This window comes from Perissodus microlepis, chromosome 13, assembly GCF_051167445.1.
Source record: "Perissodus microlepis isolate ML-2025 ecotype Zambia chromosome 13, ASM5116744v1, whole genome shotgun sequence".
Taxonomy (NCBI): Eukaryota; Metazoa; Chordata; class Actinopteri; order Cichliformes; family Cichlidae; genus Perissodus; species Perissodus microlepis.
The window spans coordinates 14160543-14180305 of NC_140473.1; the positions used below are offsets into that span (position 1 = coordinate 14160543).

At 41.2% G+C, this 19763-nt stretch overlaps 1 protein-coding gene across 2 annotated transcripts; it reads left to right on the top strand.

The window, feature by feature from the left end:
• The first annotated feature begins 715 nt into the window (after positions 1-715).
• On the top strand, positions 716-19295 carry elovl5 (ELOVL fatty acid elongase 5). Of its 2 annotated transcripts, none has more exons than XM_084948095.1 (8): positions 716-851; positions 6016-6080; positions 6389-6576; positions 13139-13216; positions 13719-13890; positions 14265-14389; positions 15802-15936; positions 17184-19295. In XM_084948095.1, exons 2-8 carry the CDS (start codon positions 6023-6025, stop codon positions 17310-17312), a joined length of 885 nt encoding a protein of 294 aa, XP_084804221.1. In that variant the 5' UTR covers positions 716-851; positions 6016-6022; the 3' UTR covers positions 17313-19295. The 2 variants fall into 2 exon arrangements, with proteins under 2 accessions (XP_084804221.1, XP_084804219.1); XM_084948093.1 differs by having other exon boundaries at positions 717-955.
• The last annotated feature ends 468 nt before the right edge of the window (positions 19296-19763 follow it).

A 19763-nucleotide genomic window follows, 5' to 3' on the forward strand; every position in this document is an offset into this window, starting at 1 on the left:
TCGCAAAAAATGTCCCCTTTTCCGGTGGACTCACTGAAAAAAACAAAAGAAGAAGAAGAAAGAAATGTAAAAAACTGAGATTTTCTGTGTTTTAACTGATATTATTTTATCTATTACTTAGGAAAAGCTGTAAAAAGCTATGAAAATACAACAAAAATCTAAATATAATGCCATCTGTCATATTTCCACAGCCTTCCAGTGGGCCAAACTCGAGTCTTTGCTGGGCTGATTCTGGCCCCCAAACTTTATGTTTAACTCCCCTGATTTAGACACTTAAAGAAAAGATTTTTTTTAAAGTCTCCTGCGACAGGAGGAATTTTTTTCTACATCATAAGTGACCTTTGATACAGATTAAATGATGCCTGATCAGAAGCCTGACTCCTTGGCATAGTGCAAAGCTTAAAAGAAATCACGATGCACGAACGAGCTCCCCTTTGACCAGCAGTAAAAACCTCAGTGACATAACTCGTGTCTTTAACCCATAAACGTCACGTGTGGCTTCAATTATTTCTACTTCATTTCTACTTTCAAATATGTTTCCCACTGATGAGAAATAAAATCTGCAACGACCCAATTCTCTCTTCTAATGAATGTGACTTTGTAATAAAGTTACAGGAAGGTACAGAAAACCTGCATGTCATCTTCTTTCCCTTTTTCCTGCGTGTGCAGTTGCAACGCATCGGGTCACCTCGTGGCTGTAGCCCTCCTGCGGGGCAATGGGCCAATCTGCGTGTTCCTCCCACTATTTTCCACTGTGAGCGACAAGGCTGCACATTGTGCCCAGACCCGGCCAAGCCAAGGTTACACAGGCGGGCTTTTTTTCTCCTTTTTTTCTCACTCCGCCTCCAAAGGTAGGCAGTCCGCTGCTCACAGCTGCATCCACTCTCTCCTGATCCACTCTCAGGGCTTCTTCCTCCGTCTAAATAAGGCGCCGGCCCAGCTCCGTGGCTGTACGGTAGGCGCTTTCTCTGTCTTCTTCTACGTTTTATTTATTTATTTATTTATTTTTATTATTATTTTTAATGATGCTGCCCTCATGGCGACCAGTTTTGACTGATGCTGCCGAAGCGGTGACCTCTGCTGTTACTGTGGGTTGTAGGTTGCGATCGACGGGATGCGAAGTTTGCTGCTCGGCATGTTAATGAATTCCTCTCTGGAAGTTTCCGCTTTGAAATTAACGGGGTTAACGTCATCGGCAGCAGCTCACATCTTTAGGTTAACGGGGCTGCTGCTGAACAGGATAGTGCGTAAAGTGCAGCTTAGGGTTACACGTGTGACCCCCCTCCATGCAGAATAGTTGCTATTATACAATAATACTGTGTGTGTGTGTGTGTGTGTTGGGGGGGGGGGGGGGGAGGCGGTTTTGTGTAGCAGTCCCGTGAACCTGTCGCGATCATCACGTCAAAACTCTTTGGAAGTAGCCACCGAGTACTGCGACGTGTTTTTGTGCGCTTAATACATGTTTGTAAGTGATGGCTGTAGATAATGTGACAAACCCAGGAGTGAAAGTGTGCATTTTTATGTGCTCTCGGGTTTCTTCATCATCATCATCATCATCTGTAGAGCCACTTTATTCTCGGTGGTCACCCATGCAGTTAATGAGTACATTAGCATTTAAAGCAGGGCTCTAGAGAGAATAAGCTAGCCTTATATCGACTATTTCCATGTAATTAATAAGAAATGACAGGTGTTTAGAGTGAAAGCATGATGCTGGTTTTTAGTTGTAGTTTAATTTTTGTTGAGAATTAGTTACATGTGTTACCAGAGGTGGGAAATGTCCATAAAGTTTTGTAAGTGTCATATACACATGCAAATAAGCACAGACAGGTTTATACTGTACAACGAAAATCTTATTTTGCCAGACAACCTTCACACAGCAGTCATAAAAAATTGAGAAGATAAAAGTGTCCAAGAAAGTACCAGTAATGAATGTGAAGACAATGAAATGAGTTTAAAAAGCTAAGGTTGTGTTTATTCTTGTGCAGGTTAGCAAAACAGATGTGCGTGGATTGGTTTGATAGTCTTATCTTTGTGTGGTGATGTTTGAGGAGAACTCTAATAAGAGGACTCTCTGATTTTTGACAAACACCTGGTAAATAAAGTGAAAATCGCCACAGTAGTGGAGAAATCATTACAAACCATTCCCAGAGTAGCGTGAAAGAAACAGAGAGCCTTTTTTAGAGAGTCTTCCTCTCTTCAAGAAGAACCAGTTGCAGGAGATGGCCGTCCCTTTCTGACCCTGATTCTGCTGGAGGTTTTCTTCCTGTTAAAAAGGGAGTTTTTCCTTCCTACTGTCACCAAAGCCCTTGCTCATAGGGGGTCATATGTGCATTATTGTAGGATCTTTATCTTACAATATAAAGCACCCTGAGGCAACTGTTGTTGTGATTTGGTGCTATATAAATAAAATAACACTAAATAGAAGCTTCAGCTCTGACTGTTTAGACATATTTTGCAGGGCTGCATGCAGCTTGTACCCAGCAAAGACTCACTGACTGGCTGCTAACCTGCTCCCCTGTTGAGGCTCAGCCTGCTCTGATTAAGGCCCTGCAGATTATCATGTTTTAGTGCAGCCTAATGCATCTCAGATAATCAGCGAGGATATTACCAAACTGGGGTCGATCAGAATAAGCCATATTCAGTGCCGACAGATAAATGATTACATGCTATGTGTTCCCTGAGCAGCGATTCAAATAGGTGTTTAACTTTTAATTATATATACTCTGTATTTATGGGCTTTAGTCAGTTTAAATAAGAATTTCTTTACATAGATTAAAAGACTTTCTGAATGCATGTAAACAAAGTCATTAGTGTGTCCTCTCAGTTCTGTTAGTTGCATTTCAGTATCATATGACTATGTCTAAGAGGCGTGTGCAGATTGAATTGAGATGCTTTGGTTAAATTTGATAGATCTGCTCACATTTCTGTCTTTAGTGGCCAAGGTTATTCTGAAAAACGGTGCGATTTACTGTCAATGTAAGAGTCAAAAAAGTGTTTTCATATGTGGTAGAAGAGCTACAGTATCTCTCAGCTTGCAGGAGAATGGGATTTGTCTTCATGCTCTCATGCTGAGAGGGGGCAGGTGTAGCGACAGTCCAGCGGTGCAGCAGTCGGTTAGATCACAGACTGCTGCATTGACTCAATAGCTGGGGAAACATGTCAGAGGATATAAAGAAGGCAGATGTACTATTTCTGTTTGCAAAGGCTGAAGTGATACAGCAGGCTTTTGCAAACAATGTAAAGGCCTGCAGGAATGTGTAAACACCTCTGGGGTGACAATGAATAAAGCATGTGATCGTGAGACTTATCAGATTGGGAGTAAGAAAATCTTAACACAGGGATTCGTGCACTTCTGAAGTGAGAGTATTGTTAAGACTGTATGTGGAAGCAGTGCTGTTATTCTGTAGAAGCACTGGTTTTGGAAAATGTCCTGTATTGTTAAAAACATGATGCGTTTATCCAGGCCTGCATGTCGTGATGAATGTGCTTCCTGCTGCTGTAAATCATAGTAGGAGACAGGCTTGTGAACAGAACCTGGCAGTAGTAACTTATTAGACTTATATGGAAAAATATCCAGTGGTGCACATCCAGACGTTCATACTGGCCTGTACATGGCCTTCTGCTTCATATCACTGGGCCGATCTGACTTTCTGAAGTATAGCAGTAAAACCTAACTTTTTGCTGTATGACAGTTATATAGTCGTATATCTACTGACAGAGCAATAATTTGCTTTCACGCTCTTCTTGACAGCTCCTCAGGCAGCTGTTTAAATCAGGAGGGGGACATTACAAACTGTGGGTTTGAAACGGTCACAAAGGGCTGAATTATCAGCAGACACAGGGCCACAACCACCACCACAATATGACAGCTTTGGCAGCAGAACATCCACAAGGTTTAGGAAATATATATATATATAGCAGCACTGCCTGGACACATAAAGGGCTAATGAATCTGCACATTCTGACACGTTCATCATCTTCAACAATCTGAGAGCCAGAGGATCAATACACATCGGTAGTAATGGGATAGAGTCGTGGTTATCCTCTGAGTACACCTGCCTCCTGGCCTCTGCACTTCATCTGCATCCCAGAGTGAGAACTGGATATATTTGATGTGTTGATGGAAACGAGAGGGATGTGAAGGATCACTGCTAGGTTTATGGGATGTGTTAGGTGGAGAGAATCTATGGACTGAAGTATGGAGACTTAAAAGGGCAGGCAGGCACAGATGCTTTCAGCTGCTGATAGGCATATATCAGAATTGATTTCTTGGAGTTATGTCATGGTGTTTAAACTCTGCTTAGAGTTGATCATATTTTTTAAAAGGCTGTGATTTTGATCACTAATAAAGACATCTTTCAGAAGGATTGATTACCACTGCATTCATCTGTATGTCTGCTTGTAGTGATAAACCTATGGTTGGTTTCCACCACACTCTATAGACTTAACATATTTTCATTGTGCTCGTTTTGTTTTACTCCTTGAAATTGTACTTGCTCTCATAAGTGACTGTTGTTACTAATTCCAAATGACAACCATATTGGGAGAGGTGGTTTTGGGCGTCATGTTCTTCATTAGACTTATTTAGGTACCATGGTATTAAATTTAGGTTATAACCTAGTATTTTGTGTGTGTGTGAGAGAGAGAGAGGGAGAGAGACACAGAGACATTCAGTGACGTTAGCTCAATCTCTCAACTCACATTTGAAATGACTGATTAAGCAACACAATCGGTTAGAAATGTCAGAAACTGCTCATCTACCTGGATTTTCTCACATGACCATCTTCAGGGTTTACACAGACTGGTAAGATATCCTGAAGAGCAGCAGTTCTTTGGCTGAAAAAGCCTCATTGATGCCAAAAGTCAGAGGAGAATGGCCAGAGTGCTTCAAGCTGATGACAAGACAATAGTAACTATACAAACAACCAGTCGTTACAGCCATGGTATACAGAAGAGCATCTCTGAACACATAACACATTGAATCTTAAAGAAGATGGGCTACGGCAGCAGAAGACCACACTGGGTTCCACTCCTGCCAGCTAACAACAGGAAACTGATGCTACCACTTGCACAGGCCCACCAAGTTTGGTCAATACAAGACTGGAAACATTGGTAACATTTGGATGTTGAGGGTCTGAATTTGGTCCAGGTAACATGAAAGTGTGGATCCAACCTTCCTAGTATCAATGGTTCAGGCTGCTGGTGTTGGTATATTAGTTTATTGGGGTGTTTTCTTGGCACATGTTGAGCCCTTTGATAACAACTGAGCACTGGTTAAACACCACAGCCTACCTGAGTATTGTTGCTGACTATGTCCGGGTCCCTTTATGGCAGCAGTGTACCTACTGATGGTTGCTTCTGTGCGAATAATGCGGCATGTCACGAAGCTCAAATCATCTTAAACCTGTTTCTTGAACATGACAATGAGTTTAGTGTGCTCAAAGGTCCTCCACAATCTCCAGATCACAATCCAACAGGGCTACACTCAGATCTGCAGCTGACAAATCTGCAGTAACTGCGTGGTGTCATCATGTCAATATGGACAAGGATCTCCCAGGAGTGTTTCCAGCACCTTGATGAATATATGCCATGAAGGATTAATGAAGTTGTGAAGGAAAATGGGGTTCAACCTGGTATGTTGCATATAAAATTGTGGAGTGATGAGTCATCCTCTCCTGAATGCACAGAACTCAAGTTTACCCTGGGCATACATAGGCAGCATTAACATAACATATCTTTTAATCCTGCAAGAAACCAGAGGTCCCAGTGAACCTGCAAACTCCACATAGTAGTGCCCCACCAAGGTCTGAGCCCAGAAGCTTCTTGCTGTGAAGAAACGGTGCCAACCACAGTCGCCGTGATGCTCATGCTGTTAAAAGTCTTAATTGTAGATGATACAGAGTAGTTCGATTACCTTACTGTAGCACATACTCCGTTACATTTATTATTCTTTTTTTAAAGCTTTTGAATAATTATTTTGTAATAACGTCTAACAACACTCTGTTCTTTTCCTAGGTGAAAAATGGAGACCTTCAATCATAAACTGAACGCGTATATCGACTCATGGATGGGTCCAAGAGGTAAGATGATGCAAAATGCACTAATTCACTGAACGGTGCAAATCATTCACAACTCTACAAGTACCCTGTGAGAAAATGTTATATAAGGTAAACATTACTTAAAACCTTTGACCCAAGTTGTACGTTACATGCTCGACACTGCTCTGTGGATCCTCTTGTGCTTTTCTGCCTGCTAACTTTCTAGGTGTTGAGCAATATTTCTTTTTGCTGGTGATTTTCTTTCAGCTCTCTTCATTCATTTGCTGCTGGCAGTCAGGCCACCTTATTGTCCATCCTCCTCACCTCACCTCTTTATCTCCATATTTCAGATCAGCGGGTTCAGGGAATGCTGCTGCTCGACAACTACCCACCAACCTTTGCACTCACAGTCATGTACCTTCTGATTGTTTGGGTGGGGCCCAAGTACATGAAACACAGGCAGCCGTACTCCTGCAGAGCCGTCATGGTGTTCTACAATCTGGGCCTGACGCTCTTGTCCTTTTATATGTTCTATGAGGTAAACGAAATGCTCAGCGCTGAGAGATGAGCTAAACTGGGCCAAAGCAAACACAGCAGAGTCGCACTGCAAATAGATTATAAAATAAAGAGGAGGAAACTAAAATGACCCAGAACTAGATATACACCAATTGGCCATTGATTGTGTTGTTACTGTGGCAACTATCAAGAGGCAGGTTATACAAGGCAGTAAGTGTGTTTGTTTAAGTTAATGTGTTGAAAATTCAAATCAGTTTCATTTATATAGTGCCAAATCACAACAGCAGGCATCTCACCTACTTAAAGAAAGAAAGTAAAAGTACCTCCTTGAAGAACATTTCTACCACTTTTTTTAATGCAAAGCTAACCGAACCTTGTCCTATATTAATGTAATGATAAAATAATATTAGTAGATAGAAATACTGATTTTATTTCAGTTTACATTTTAATTCTTACAAAGGTACTGGGCTTGAATCAGGGAAGTAGGACATGAGCAGAGAAAAAGACAGAAAATTAAAAAATAGCTCTATTTTCTGTAAAGGGTGACTTTGCCTCTAAACAGGAAAATGAGTTGGGAAGAGGTTAAAGACTAATTTAGCAGGTGGGGGAATCCTAAAATCAGCGGTAATGGCTCAGCATGGGGAAAAGAATCACAACTCACAATTATTACCGTTTAGAGCTCCAGTAGATCTGCTTAGCGTACAGGCTGTGATCAGCTGACCCACTGCTCTTTGTGGATGTACACAAATGAATTCATCAAGATGCTCGCTGAAGATGCTGAACTTCAGACACCGCAACTTATAGACACCTGCAATCGTTCCGGTGTGCCAAAAAACACCCGCCCAATTTGGCACACGGTTTTCCTCTTTCATCTCTTTTTATGTGACGTCCTCCGGTGATTCCATTTGTTACTCTTCAGGCTTAAATCAGTTTCATGTTTGAAGACACAGTGACGAAATAATAACTCCCCTCAAAAAGTTTTGAAAATGTAAGGAGTAGAAAGTACAGATTTTAAAATGTAGCAGGTAAAAGTAAAAAGCTGTCAGAAAAAGTACTGATACCTATAGCAACGAAGTATTTATACTTTGTTACCTCCCACATCTGCCTCTAACATGAGTTATCATGCTAGATTAGTACAAAAATTGAGTGTAAAATTAATTATAGCTTCATTTTTAACAGATATCAGTGCGTCATCACTCCTTTGCGAGGAATTGGCTGCCTGCATCTGTGGCTGAAAGCTGCACCAAGAGACAAAGCCCCCGGGGGGGAGAGAGGGACGCAGCTGGATGCTGACAGGCTCATTGTGCCAGCCTTTAGCACAGGACACTATTGTTTGCTGGAAAACTGCTTTTTTATAAACGGGCTGACTAAGTGACTGCAATTGAGAGACGCACTAATGTAAACAAACATGGAAGAGCATTCTTATTTGGCAGGGAGGCTCAGTCAGTCTGAGCTCAGTGGACTGGGATGTGGAAATAGTGCAGAGAGTTCTCTTATCAGTGACGGCATCTTCTGTTTTGCGTACTGTAAACACCAGGATGTCAGAACCAGACATAGCATTTCTGAGGACGTGTAAGTCTAAAGTATCTTTAGTCTCCTCCCCATCACAGCTGGCAGACCAATCTTGTCTGTCCCGCTGCATTGCGTAAGGCCCCAGTGGACTGTTGCCTGCTTTGATTCATTAAGCACTCCAGTTTGGTAATGCCGCAGCCACGGGGTGAACTTTTGGCAGTCCAAAATCAATCAAGGCCACCTGATGTGAATCAAAGTACAGGGCACTTTTGTTCTTTGTCAACTTTCCAGAGCGCAACTGTAATTGTGATCAGTTTTGTTTGACTATACAGGGAGTACAGAATTATTAGGCAAGTTGTATTTTTGAGGAATAATCTTTTTATTGAACAACAACCATGTTCTCAATGAACCCAAAAAACTCATTAATATCAAAGCTGAATGTTTTTGGAAGTAGTTTGTAGTTTGTTTTTAGTTTTAGCTATTTTAGGGGGATATCTGTGTGTGCAGGTGACTATTACTGTGCATAATTATTAGGCAACTTAACAAAAAACAAATATATACCCATTTCAATGATTTATTTTTACCAGTGACATCAATATAACATCTCCACATTCACAAATATACATTTCTGACATTCAAAAACAAAACAAAAACAAATCAGCGACCAATATAGCCACCTTTCTTTGCAAGGACACTCAAAAGCCTGCCATCCATGGATTCTGTCAGTGTTTTGATCTGTTCACCATCAACATTGCGTGCAGCAGCAACCACAGCCTCCCAGACACTGTTCAGAGAGGTGTACTGTTTTCCCTCCTTGCAAATCTCACATTTGATGATGGACCACAGGTTCTCAATGGGGTTCAGATCAGGTGAACAAGGAGGCCATGTCAAAGGAGCTTGCAAAGAAAAGCGTCTGGACTTCTTTAAGTTTACTTGAAGACGTTTCACCTCTCATCCGAGAAGCTTCTTCGGTTCTAAGGTCAAATGGTGGAGAGTCCCAGATATAAACCTAGTGGGAGTATCCCCCCACAGAGGGACAAAAGGACCCCCTGATGATCCTCTAATCGCCTGAGCCAAGGTGTGAAACTGGGTGTGGGTCCCAATCAGCCAGAGTTTCGGGTGTGTTCATTGTGAAACCTGGCCCCACCTTATCATGCGAATTCATGAGGTCAGATGGCCCAGGATGTGAGTGGGCGTTAAGGCGTCTGGGAAGGGATCTCAAAACTGGATTATAGATGGCAGAGAGTTGGTGTCGTAAACCCCCGCCTCTGTTCAAAGATGGTCGCTCACAGTGGACATAGATGGCTTCTTTCACTCCTCTTTCAAACCATCTGTCCTCTCTGTCCAAAATGTGAACATTGGCATCCTCGAAAGAGTGTCCTTTATCCTTAAGATGCAGATGGACTGCTGAGTCTTGTCCTGTGGAGGTGGCTCTTCTGTGTTGTGCCATGCGCTTGTGAAGTGGCTGTTTGGTCTCTCCAATGTAGAGGTCTGGGCATTCCTCGCTGCACTGTACAGCATACACCACATTGTTAAGTCTGTGTTTTGGCGTTTTGTCTTTCGGGTGAACCAGTTTTTGTCTGAGCGTGTTGCTGGGTCTGAAATGCACCGGGATGTCATGCTTGGAGAAAACTCTCCTAAGTTTTTCTGATACACCGGCTACATAGGGGATGACAATGTTGTTGCGTCTGTCCTTCTTATCCTCCCTCGTTGGTGTCTGGTCTTCTTTTCTGTGCCTCTTTGCTGACTTTAAGAACGCCCATTTAGGATAGCCGCACGTTTTGAGTGCTTCCTTTACATGTGTGTGTTCCTTCTTTTTTCCTTCAGGCTTAGAGGGAACATGTTCTGCCCGGTGGTGTAGGGTCCTAATTACTCCAAGTTTGTGTTCCAAAGGGTGATGGGAGTCAAAGAGGAGGTACTGGTCCGTGTGTGTGGGCGTTCTTAAAGTCAGCAAAGAGGCACAGAAAAGAAGACCAGACACCAACGAGGGAGGATAAGAAGGACAGACGCAACAACATTGTCAACCCCTATGTAGCCGGTGTATCAGAAAAACTTAGGAGAGTTTTCTCCAAGCATGACATCCCGGTGCATTTCAGACCCAGCAACACGCTCAGACAAAAACTGGTTCACCCGAAAGACAAAACGCCAAAACACAGACTTAACAATGTGGTGTATGCTGTACAGTGCAGCGAGGAATGCCCAGACCTCTACATTGGAGAGACCAAACAGCCACTTCACAAGCGCATGGCACAACACAGAAGAGCCACCTCCACAGGACAAGACTCAGCAGTCCATCTGCATCTTAAGGATAAAGGACACTCTTTCGAGGATGCCAATGTTCACATTTTGGGCAGAGAGGACAGATGGTTTGAAAGAGGAGTGAAAGAAGCCATCTATGTCCACTGTGAGCGACCATCTTTGAACAGAGGCGGGGGTTTACGACACCAACTCTCTGCCATCTATAATCCAGTTTTGAGATCCCTTCCCAGACGCCTTAACGCCCACTCACATCCTGGGCCATCTGACCTCATGAATTCGCATGATAAGGTGGGGCCAGGTTTCACAATGAACACACCCGAAACTCTGGCTGATTGGGACCCACACCCAGTTTCACACCTTGGCTCAGGCGATTAGAGGATCATCAGGGGGTCCTTTTGTCCCTCTGTGGGGGGATACTCCCACTAGGTTTATATCTGGGACTCTCCACCATTTGACCTTAGAACCGAAGAAGCTTCTCGGATGAGAGGTGAAACGTCTTCAAGTAAACTTAAAGAAGTCCAGACGCTTTTCTTTGCAAGCTCCTTTGACTACGATGACCTGGATGACTGAGAACCTTCACAGACAAGGAGGCCATGTCATTAGTTTTTCTTCTTTTATACCCTTTCTTGCCAGCCACGCTGTGGAGTACTTGGACGCGTGTGATGGAGCATTGTCCTGCATGAAAATCATGTTTTTCTTGAAGGATGCAGACTTCTTCCTGTACCACTGCTTGAAGAAGGTGTCTTCCAGAAACTGGCAGTAGGACTGGGAGTTGAGCTTGACTCCATCCTCAACCCGAAAAGGCCCCACAAGCTCATCTTTGATGATACCAGCCCAAACCAGTACTCCACCTCCACCTTGCTGGCGTCTGAGTCGGACTGGAGCTCTCTGCCCTTTACCAATCCAGCCACGGGCCCATCCATCTGGCCCATCAAGACTCACTCTCATTTCATCAGTCCATAAAACCTTAGAAAAACCAGTCTTGAGATATTTCTTGGCCCAGTCTTGACGTTTCAGCTTGTGTGTCTTGTTCAGTGGTGGTCGTCTTTCAGCCTTTCTTACCTTGGCCATGTCTCTGAGTGTTGCACACCTTGTGCTTTTGGGCACTCCAGTGATGTTGCAGCTCTGAAATATGGCCAAACTGGTGGCAAGTGGCATCTTGGCAGCTGCACGCTTGACTTTTCTCAGTTCATGGGCAGTTATTTTGCGCCTTGGTTTTTCCACACGCTTCTTGCGACCCTGTTGACTATTTTGAATGAAACGCTTGATTGTTCGATGATCACGCTTCAGAAGCTTTGCAATTTTGAGACTGCTGCATCCCTCTGCAAGATATCTCACTATTTTTGACTTTTCTGAGCCTGTCAAGTCCTTCTTTTGACCCATTTTGCCAAAGGAAAGGACGTTGCCTAATAATTATGCACACCTGATATAGGGTGTTGATGTCATTAGACCACACCCCTTCTCATTACAGAGATGCACATCACCTAATATGCTTAATTGGTAGTAGGCTTTCGAGCCTATACAGCTTGGAGTAAGACAACATGCATGAAGAGGATGATGTGGACAAAATACTCATTTGCCTAATAATTCTGCACTCCCTGTAATGCATCTGTAAGTCTGGAAAAAATCAATCAATCAAAGCTGTATATTAAGTTAGAGACAGGCTAATATCTGTGCCCACAAGATAAAATACAAACCTCATTCTGCTGGCGGTTTCTTGGCTCTAAGCTGTGTAAGTGAAGCCTTTTACAGCAGCAGACAAAGTGCATCTATATGGAAGTGGTGACTCAGCAATCAGCTAAGTCATCCACGTGTATTTGAATAATTATTCTTTAACGTGTCCTTTCAATGCCTCTAACAAGATTTACTAGAAATGGCAACAAATAGGCTGAATAATCCAGTTTCTGTAAGTTTCCTCCTCTTATGTAGTCCACAGAGATTACAGGCTGCTGCTGCTGCTGCTGCATGTTTATTGTTGAAGCTAATATGTCGCAGATGGTCTGAGAGTCTGGATTTTAAGGAACGTAGCAGCCGGTCAAAAAGTGTTCAGAGCTTTGCAAACATTCCAATGAAACCTTTGACACACACACACAAAAATCAGTGCAAACAAAAGGGAGTTAATGTAGACTAAAGGTGAGTACATGGTGTCCTTTGCTGAATACCACGGACCGGTTTATGCCCGACAATATTTTCATGGACCGACCTTTAATGTGTCGCGGATAAATACAACAAAATAAAACTAGTACCGCTACTGAAAAATAGAAGAGTTATACATAAAACACGTGAAAAGACCCAGGAAAACCGAGTTAACGATAAAAACGATAACAAAATAACGCTGAAAACCAATAAAAACCCTGAAAACCACACATTTCACACCTGAGCCTCAACTCTCGCGGCCCGGTACCAAACGACTCACGGACCGGTACCGGTCCGAGGCCCGGGGGTTGGGGACCGCTCTCCTAGAGTACTGCAATTAGCCTTTCCTAGATTAAACGACTTCCCGCACGTTCTGTGATAACAAACGATGAGCTTGGTGCCTTTTAAACTGTATCATCTTTGTTGTCATTAATTGTTATCAGCTAAAGATGGTTCATCACAATCTGACACAACATATATTAACAGGAGAAAATAGTTATCTTACTTGCTATTTGTGCATGTATTTGCACACGTTTGTTAGTTGCTGGAAGGATTGAGTCATATTTAAAAACACAAATCCTGCGCTTCTATTTGTGCACTGCACATTCTTTGTGTTTAGTTTTTTTTTTTTGGTACAAAATAAATGTATTTTACATTTAATGTCTTTTTATCTACAGCTCGTTAGCGCTGCGTGGCACGGAGGCTACAACTTCTACTGCCAGAACACTCACAGTGCAGAGGAAGCGGATATTAAGGTCAGTCACCTTTACACTGTGCACTCTTTTTGTGTGGGTGTTCCTCTGTCTTTTGATTGCTTCTTTGATACACTGATGGGCTTTATAGTGAAATTGTAAGAGAGTCTATGTAATACGAGAGAGAGAGAGCATATTTAGGCATTTTACTTAAAATGTGTGTCCACTGATCTGCTTTGATTTCTGTGGGCAGGTAGCTATAAATCCAGCCAGATAAGCTGCAGAGACAGTGCATTTAATCCAGTTCTCGACATCATGATGGCTCTCTTCAGCATCAGTGAAAACAAGCCTCTCACTGAAATGTGCTTGGCTCTGCAGTTCTGCAGCGATTAAATTAAAAGTTTTATCAGTTTGTCAGTCCTACAGTTAAACAGATTTGTCCCAGACCTTTGGGTGCCTTTGGGAACCTATTCCAATTTTGCCAACATTTTTTTTTTTTTTTTGTGTATATATTTTGTTTGCTATGAAGGTTTCTCTCTCTCTCTCCTCCCCCACCCCCACCCAGATTATAAATGTCCTCTGGTGGTACTACTTCTCCAAGCTCATCGAGTTCATGGACACCTTCTTCTTCATACTACGAAAAAATAATCACCAGATCACGTTCCTGCACCTTTACCACCATGCTAGCATGCTGAATATCTGGTGGTTTGTTATGAACTGGATACCCTGTGGTCATTGTGAGTGTTTTTACACAGCTTCACCCTCCAGTAACCACAGAAACAGTCTGGCATCACAGTTCAGCTAAATAATTCAAGTGCTCTAACCCATCAGCCTTGAAAGCAGCTCATTCTAGTCTCTTAAAGGATACAAAGTGACACTTATTGACCCACACGCTGCTACAATGTGTAACTAACTTTGCGCTTTTTACTGCTCACATAAACCATATTACTTCTGCATTACTTTACTGTTAATGGTTTCTACTGTTTTTATTTTTTATTTTAACATAAAATCTGTAGTAAATTCTCCAAACACAACAGACTAATAACAAGTTTACTATCCCTGCTCTCTCTTTGTTAATATCGTCCTGTCTCTTTCTTTTGTGCCTCTCCAGCGTACTTCGGTGCCTCACTAAACAGCTTCATTCACGTCGTGATGTATTCGTACTATGGCCTCTCAGCCATTCCAGCCATCCGGCCATACCTTTGGTGGAAGAAGTACATCACGCAGTTACAGCTGGTGGGTTCACATTCTTCCTCCAGTGCTAGAAACAATATTCCGATTCTTAAGTAAAAATAGCGGCATTTTAGTAAAAAAACGTGGTTTGTTTCAAATAAAAGTGCAATTAAATGCATAATTAAAATCCAAAAGTACTGGAAACTCCATGGACTTTAGTTTCTGCAGATGACTCTGTGATTTGTAGCTAGATTAGCGTGCATGTGGAAGATGAATGAAAGTCAGGAGATGCAAGAGAAAACATATATGTGAAAGGGAAGGAGGCAGGTGGAAAGGTGAAGATGCAAGAAGGACAGGTAGTGAAGGTGGATAAGTTTAAATACGTGGGGTCAACCAGGTATTTAAACTCATATACAGTGACTTGCAAAAGTATTCGACCCCCTTGAACTTTTCCACATTTTGTCACATTACAGCCACAAACATGAATCAATTTTATTGGAATTCTGCGTGAAAGACCAATACAAAGTGGTGTACACGTGAGAAGTGGAACGAAAATCATACATGATTCCAAACATTTTTTACAAATAAATAACTGCAAAGTGGGGTGTGTGTAATTATTCAGTCCCCTGAGTCAATACTTTGTAGAACCGCCTTTTGCTGCAATTACAGCTGCCAGTCTTTTAGGACAGCGGTCCCCAACCCCTGGGCCTCGGACCGGTACCGGTCCGTGAGTCGTTTGGTACCGGGCCGCGAGAGTTGAGGCTCAGGTGTAAAATGTATAGTTTTCAGGGTTTTTATCGGTTTCCAGCGTTATTTTGTTATCGTTTTTATCGTTAACTCGGTTTTCCTGGGTCTTTTCACGTGTGTTATGAATAAATCTTCTTTTTTTCGGTACCGGTACTAGTTTTATTTTGTTGTATTTATCCGCGACACCTTAAAGGCCAGTCCGTGAAAATATTGTCGGGCATAAACCGGTCCGTGGCGCAAAAAAAGGTTGGAGACCGCTGTTTTAGGGTATGTCTCTACCAGCTTTGCACATCTAGCGACTGAAATCCTTGCCCATTCTTCTTTGCAGAGCAGTCATATGTCAGCTCAGATTGCTACTATCCCTTGTAATCCTGTTTAAATAAGCAGTTATGAAAATGTATTGTTAAAAAAAGGTTTACTTTGGGTTTAAACAGTGTCTCAAAGTGCTTCCTAGTTTTAAATCTGTTTGCTGTAATTCTCCTTTAAATTTATTTCTTTTAAAGAACATTTAAAGGAAATACAGACTCAGTTACAAGGTCAAATAACTTAAGGCTGATTGACACACTGAACTGTATATTTTATAAGCACTTTGTGTGTATTGTATGAAAACGTGCATGTAGTGGCATAAAAAGAGCAATATTTCCTTTGCCTGTAGTGTTGCAGAGGGGGGCTCTCTGTCACCCTCTCACTCTGTGGTGTGTGATGTGTTTGTTTGTTTTTCTCCACAGATCCAGTTCTTTTTAACTATGACCCAGACAATTTTAGCAGTGATATGGCCATGCAGCTTCCCCATTGGATGGTTGTACTTCCAAATAAGTTATATGTTCACACTCATTATCCTTTTCATGAACTTCTACATTCAGGTGAGTTTTTCCTTTGTAAGAAGGTAAAACATTCGACTTTATCAGCGTGTCACATTGTTATGGAGGAATTTTGGCCTTCTCTGTCTTACAACATTGATTCAGTTCATTGAATGTTGCAGGCACAGCTCTCAAAGTCCAGGTCTCAGTTGCACTGAGATCTGGACTTAGTAACACCTTAACTTAGCCATTGCAACATCTTGATTCTTTTCTTTTTTGCCCAGGCTGTTATGGTGCTTGGGATCATTGTCATGTTGTTTAAGCTGATTTTGACTAAGTCCTAGATGTCACACAGATGGCCTTTAAAGTTCATGATTCAGGTCCATCTAACTTTACAGTTCATATAAGCAGTTTGTTTCATTATGCTGTGTTTTGATGCTGAACATTTCCACTTTGGTTACATCTGTCCGAAGGACATTTTTCCAGATGCCTTGTGGTTTGTTCAGATGCAACATTGCATCCTTTTAGAGAGAAGAGGATTTCTGTTGGAAACCTTTGCAAACTAGCCATACTTGTTCACTCTTTCTCATTTTAATGTTGTGAACATTTAGCATGCACTCTTTCTGATGATCATTTAAATTGATTGCATTTTATCAGGAATACCTGATACTACTTGGACCCTTTTTAAATCATAAGGAAGCAGTGAACGTGTGCTTAGTTTTCCCTATGAAAACTTTCTTTTTCACGAATGTGCTTCTTGTTCCTTTGTGCTACAGCCCTCTGCCTTTGCACAAAACCCATTAAAATTTAGAGAGCCATTCACTGGAGTGGATGACATCCGCAGTCCTACAATAACTTGCTCCTTAAAATACCTGAACTTGTGAAAGCACCAATACAAACCTTTATCTACAGCTGACTGTAGTCTGCTGCAAACTTACCCTTTGCACCTTTGAGTCATTAGAGCAGTGGCCAGCAGTTATTATTTCTCAAGCAAACTTACATTTGTTTTTATAAAAAATGAAATATGCCCGATTCACAGACGGGTTCTGTTCTCAAGCTAACATTCACACTCTGATGGATTCCTCAGAGTTCAGTATCCAGCCCAAGGTTACTGTGTTATGCGACTAGAGGAGCCAGGAATCGAGAAATACCATGGAAACATTACTACCGCCTCAAGGAGTGGAGCCCTGGTCTCCTATATGTCGTTTGGGGTTATACTATAATAACCAGGAAGGCTGAGAGGAAGAGTGAATTTTCATCTATAAAATTATATGTAGTGATTTATTTTTCCATCTTTTGTCTCACTCAAGACTTACAAGAAGAAGAGCGGTTCTCAGAGGAAGCATCCACAGAACAGCTCCCTGCTATCAACAAATGGACATGCTAACGGGACACCATCAACGGACTTCACCGCACCCAAGAAACTGAGGGTGGATTGACATTTGAGAAACCTATTTCTCAATGTAGCGTGTTAGCTAATGCTGCTAGATGTGTCTTCTTACCTAGAATAGCCTAGCACTTACTTCAGATGAAATAAGCCATAGCCACATACAGTATAGCCAGAGACTTTCCATGTTTTTGCACATATTGCTACTTACTGTACTGAATTATTGACTTAATGAAGAAAATTAATATTTTGTAGTAAGGTTGACACTGTACAATATTGCCTTCCCCACCTTCTAGAGGTAATGATAATCCAAAGCAAACATGTTGTTCTTGCTACCAGCAAACAAGCATACATTCAGTAGCGCTTTACACACGCAAGATCTAAAAATGAAAGCTGCACCGAGTGTGTTGGCAGCTGAAGGTTCTTCTCACACTCAGTGACGTCAACTTGAGGGACGAGTGAAAACATGCACACGTACACGATGCTTACTGTGGTCCTTAATGTGTAACCAGAATACGCATCTCGCGTCTTGCTTTATCTCATTCCTGCCTCAGCAGTTGCATCATCTTAAATGTTGCTCTCTGTAATACTGTAATGCATACTTACTGAGAGGCTGTAACAACTGAAATTGCACATTTGCAGAAAAATATTCAGTGCAGGGTCTCAAATTTGGAATATTTAGCAATCTAACAAAGCATAACCAAAGTATAGTGTTCTGCGCATTGTAGGATTTCTATTTAAAAAGCATTTAAGACAGCGTGACAGGGCAGCTGTGGTGTTTCATGAGAGTAGTTTAAATTCAGTTCTGCTTAATAAATTCAGAAAATTTAGTCTTCCCTTGTCCACTGAGCTTTTAAGACCTTAAATATAATTTGATTAAATGAACCTATGCCATTAGCACTGCAGCATAAATGCTTATTGTTAAACTATTTAGATGGTAAAGATAATCATAGTGTTTTTGGCTAAGTAAGTAAATATGTTGTATTCAGACAAATTTTATAGTTGACTATGAAAGATCTGTTATCTTTAGATCAAGTTGTTGAAAGGCAATCTCACCCCCTGTAGGTAAACCAGATAGAACATCTATGATCTGCTTGAACACGTGACTAAACATTCAAAAACTGGAAAGATTATGACAACTGGACGAATCCCATTGCTGAGAAGCTTTACATTAAAAGCTCAGTTAGGACAGTTTATTATTAATATCATCAATTCTTTTTAATTATATCTTTATTGAAATAGGGTCTTCTGTGCCTTCTGGACCAGTTGATTTGGTTTCTAATGTAGCATTTTCACATTTTTCTTAATGTTTGTTCACGTCAGACAAATATGTGTCCAACTTCATGTCTGAATCTTGTGCCTGAATCTACATTTCCTTTGTGGGATTTGAGAATTTCAACAAATTATTATTTCTAACAACTTCTAATCATAATTTGATGTTGATAAAACAGAATAGCAAAAAAAACAACAGCAAAAAAAAAAAAAAGACCGACCTTTTTCTATTCAAAAGTAACTACATCCACTTAAAAAACCCTGGAAAGCTCACTTTGGATCATAATATATGTGAAAATAGTCAAAGTAGCTTTTCTCCCGGTTCCCAGCCTTCATGCTAAACTACTGGCTGTAGCTACATGATTGGCACACATATATCAGTAAATGAGTATTTTCTCTATTCCTCTCATATCTCTCACCCCCCCCCCCCCAAAAAAAAAACAGCTTCCCAGGAGGGAAAAAGATTTTAGTGATTAAACAATTTATTAATTTTATTTAATTTCCGAGCAGAGGCGGTAGTAAATGCTGGTATGGAAAAAGAAATGTATAAGGGTGGCTAAAGGATGAATCTTAAATTAATTTCCGACACTGTACCCATGAAATCATACAGGCATGTAATGACATGTAACAAGATGCACTGAGATCAAAGATTTTCTAGATTGTTAAATCGATAGATATATTTTCTGAAATCAGGTCATGAATCCAAATTAATGTTAGAATTTGTTTATTCACTGTAACACATTAAAAAAAGACTATGAACATGTTTGTTGTGTTTGTCTTGAAAATTAATCACACTGACAATAACGAAAGAGAACAGACTCTTAATTATTTTTGAGTTTGCAAAACATTTACTAGCCATTGCTAATAGCAAAACTAGTTTATCAGTTGTATTATGTATACTTAGTAACTGTTGGTATGCTAACATGCTGCATGTTGCATGCTGCAGAACTGAAGAAGCTTCTCGGATGAGAGGTGAAACGTCTTCAAGTAACTTAAAGAAGTCCAGACGCTTTTCTTTGCAAGCTCCTTTGACTACGATGACCTGGATGACTGAGAACCTTCACAGACATGCTGCCATGTGAGCATGTTAGCATGACTGGCTGCATGAATAAAAAGATTTACAATTTCTATGTATTTAAAAAAAGAAGTTATTTACAAATATTTTTGTGACTGTTTCTGGCTTCTTCCTGTTAAAAGGGAGTTTTTCCTTGTCGCCATCACCAAGTACTTG